The following is a 3,240-nucleotide window of genomic DNA, read 5'->3' on the forward strand; positions in this document are numbered from 1 at the left end:
AGCGGTAGTTTACCGCTGAGCGGCACTTTAATGGGCTTGGACTTGACTTTTTGTAATTTACGAATGATACATAAGCTTTAGGGTTTCCTAGGGTTAGGCATCTCTGGCTGGAACGAGGCAAACACTCTCTCTACCATCCCTTTGAAGGAGGATCTTGGATGCTGAGGCTTCCGCTTCACCTTTTTAGGGTTTATTCTTTCATTCTTTCATTGTAATTCATCTAGGTTCACCATGAATATGGTGAACTAACCTCTTTATGTTTGTTGGGGAATCAATGTAGTCTTGTGAAACTCTCATATATGGAATCTGTTTTTACATCTTTTAATTAAGACTTATGCTTTCTTTCATCATTAGTTAGGGTTTTTCCTCTTTGTTTAATGCTTGCATGGTTTAACTCATTCGATGCATGATTATTGGTTTTGTCGATACGGGAACGTACGGGGAAGTCTAGATCCGGGGAATTTCTCCCAATTTTATAGTTGTTGTCGTTAAGCTCCTGTACTTATGAACTAATCATTAGGAATGCTAGGAATTGTATGAACTCGTGATTAGGGAGAAGCCTTCTGGAAAGGTACATTAGAGAGTGGCATTAACAATGGTGATTTGATCGTTGAATTCCTAAAATATATGAGAGTGGATAAGATGAAATTGAACCCCAACAACATATCCATACATAAATTTCATTGAAAGTGTTTATCTTTTGCTTTTTGCCATTGATCACAATTCATGCATACATGTTTATTTTCTGTCTTGCATTTTAAACCTCAATTAATTCGTTTGTAAGTCTTAGTTAATTAAGAAATCACATAACTAAACTAGGCCGTGAGTCCTTTGGGAAGAACGATACTTGGTCTTACCAAGTTTTATTACTTGAACGATTCGGTCATACTTGCCGATTGAAAACAAGTTTGTGACATCATAATTTGGTGTTCATAAATTTGTCCATCAGCTAGATCAGAGAAAAAGAAGGTTTAATCGGTGGAAAATGAAAACAAACGGTGAAAATGAAGGAAATGATGAGAGAAGATGGAAACCCTAGCGGATGATGTTGTCAGGGGATGAGAAAAGCTAAAATAGAAGGAAGAAATATGAATCTGTGAGGAGAAATGTGACTTACGGTGAGGAGCTTGAGAGCGAGAATGAAAGATGTGGTTTCTGAGATGTGAAATTGTGAGAAATGAAGTGATGCTTTGAATGAAGGATGTGGCAAGGTGAGGCTGACGCGTGCAAACCTAGCTACTGAAGCGCGCCACGCAGATGAAGTGGATTTGTGGAGAAGTGATATCGTGGAGGAGAGAATTAATGGAAGCACAATGAAAAATTAATGAAAAATGAGAATGGAGATAGTGTGCCTAGAAGGTGGCTAGAGGGAGTCTTTGGACTCTCTAGGTTGACTTTCAAGAGAAAATAGATTTTGATTTAGAAAACTTAATTCTCATCATTCTTAAAAGTGAAAATTACAATAGAGGAGTTGGGTATTTATAGTAACTCATACTCCTTGCAAGCTAAGCTACATTTACAACGAAATGTAAAATTACAAAAAGAGAACACTAAGAAAGGTACGTCAGATAGGATTCCATCATACCCTCCCACTTAAAAAAAGATTTGTCCTCAAATCTGGCAATCGCCTTATGAAGAAAATCCACACAGTCTTAGGAGCATGGCCATCTTGGAGTGGCCTTATTCTTTTAGATCTACTTTTCTTCCTCCTGGATCAAACATGAATCTGCAATACACATCAATTATATCTTCAATTAACATTGATCCAAAGAAGAAATTTCCTACAAGAACAAGAGAATAAGGACTTCTAATATTTTGAGTTGTCATATTTGGAAATTTTAGAAGTCCAAATTCTATTTTGTCTTGAGTTATTTCTTTCCTTAAAGATAAGGATAACTCAAGTTTTGAATTACCATAAGTTGAAAAAGTTTTCAATGAATATGAGATGACAATTGATTTGAAAGAGAAGTTAATATTTGAAGAATAAACCATGATTGGAAAAGAAGTAAAGAATTGGAAACCTTCCCTTTTAGGTCCCATAGACTTTGAAAGAATAGGATTTGTCATCAGTAACAATTTCTCCTTTTCTTTCTTCTCTTTTTCTTGCCCTTCTCTCTTCTTTTCTTCTTCTCTTCTCTCTCCCTCTTTTATTTCTTCTTCTTTTCTTTTCTCTTCTTCTCTCTCTTTCTTTTCTTCTCTCCTCCTCTCTTCTTCTCTTCTTCTCTCTTCTTTTCTTTCTCTCTTCTTCTCTACTTCTTTCTTCTTCTCGTCTTTTCTCTTCTTTTTCTCTTCTCTCTTTTTCTTCTCTTTCTCTCTTCTCTTCTTCTCTCCTTTTTCCACTTCTTTTCTCTCTTCTCTTTTTCTTTTCTTATCCTTGATCTCTTTAAGTCTTGCCCCAAATTCTAGTTCTCTACGAAGAAACCCATGATCATTTAGACTCTCAAAAAATATTTTTTCATCTTCAATGCAATCTCTAATTAATTCTAGGTTTCTTTTAATGCTTGAAGGCACAAACTTTCTTCTCATGCAAACTTTTAAATCATACCAATCACGAATGAGAGACTTTCTACCTTTCCTAACATGATATTGTCTTTCATCCCACCACTCACTTCCATGCTCTTCAAATCTAGAAGTGTAGAGACTAAGAATATAAGATTCACTTTCAGATTTACTTCTTCTAACCATGAATGAATGCATGTCATCAATTTCCCTTTCCCAAGCTAGGTATTTTAATGCACCAAAATCCTCACGAAAGAATAGAAAATTTTCCCTAGCTTGTTCATAGAAATCATCCTCAGTCCTATCAAATTCATGAAATGAGCAAGTCTTCCTTCTAGCTTTGTCATGTTCTCTTTTAATGTCTTTGTAACTAAGTGGCTTATCAAAATTAGAAATCCTAGAAGACCTACTATTAGACGACAAATACGAACTAGAATACAACATCTTTGTTTTTAAAAGTTTTCTTAATATAAAGGATTAAAAGCTTTCACTTAGACAAGTCCCAGGTAAGAGAGGTGAGCCAAAGGCTGCTTAAGTACCAAGTCTTACCTTGTCAGAAATGTCTCAGGTTACTAACCAGTTACCCCTTAAACTAAAATTACCTTTAAAATCAAAGGACATGACTCACAAAAAAAAAACAAACAATTAATCACAATTAAAAGACTAGACTCCTCGGACTCTAATGTGACAAGGCTTAGAGTTTAATCCATTTTAGCCTAAATCACCCCTAAACGTGAACAC

General features: G+C 35.4%; 1 protein-coding gene across 1 annotated transcript; it reads right to left on the bottom strand.

Moving 5' to 3' along the window:
• Nucleotides 1–1,505: 1,505 nt before the first annotated feature.
• Nucleotides 1,506–2,943, bottom strand: LOC148197550 (uncharacterized). Its single transcript, XM_088115563.1, has 2 exons — nt 2,022–2,943; nt 1,506–1,510 (listed from the first exon to the last, which is right to left on the bottom strand). Exons 1-2 carry the CDS (start codon nt 2,941–2,943, stop codon nt 1,506–1,508), a joined length of 927 nt encoding a protein of 308 aa, XP_087971689.1.
• Between the last annotated feature and the right edge of the window lie 297 nt (nt 2,944–3,240).

The sequence above is a fragment of the Vigna umbellata genome, chromosome 5 (genome assembly GCF_029865625.1).
Source record: "Vigna umbellata cultivar VRB3 chromosome 5, Vumbellata_1.0, whole genome shotgun sequence".
NCBI lineage: Eukaryota > Viridiplantae > Streptophyta > Magnoliopsida > Fabales > Fabaceae > Vigna > Vigna umbellata.

Coding starts and splice junctions, on each gene's coding strand:
- LOC148197550 (XM_088115563.1), bottom strand. CDS start 2,943: ATGTTGTATTCTAGTTCGTATTTGTCGTCTAATAGTAGGTCTTCTAGG.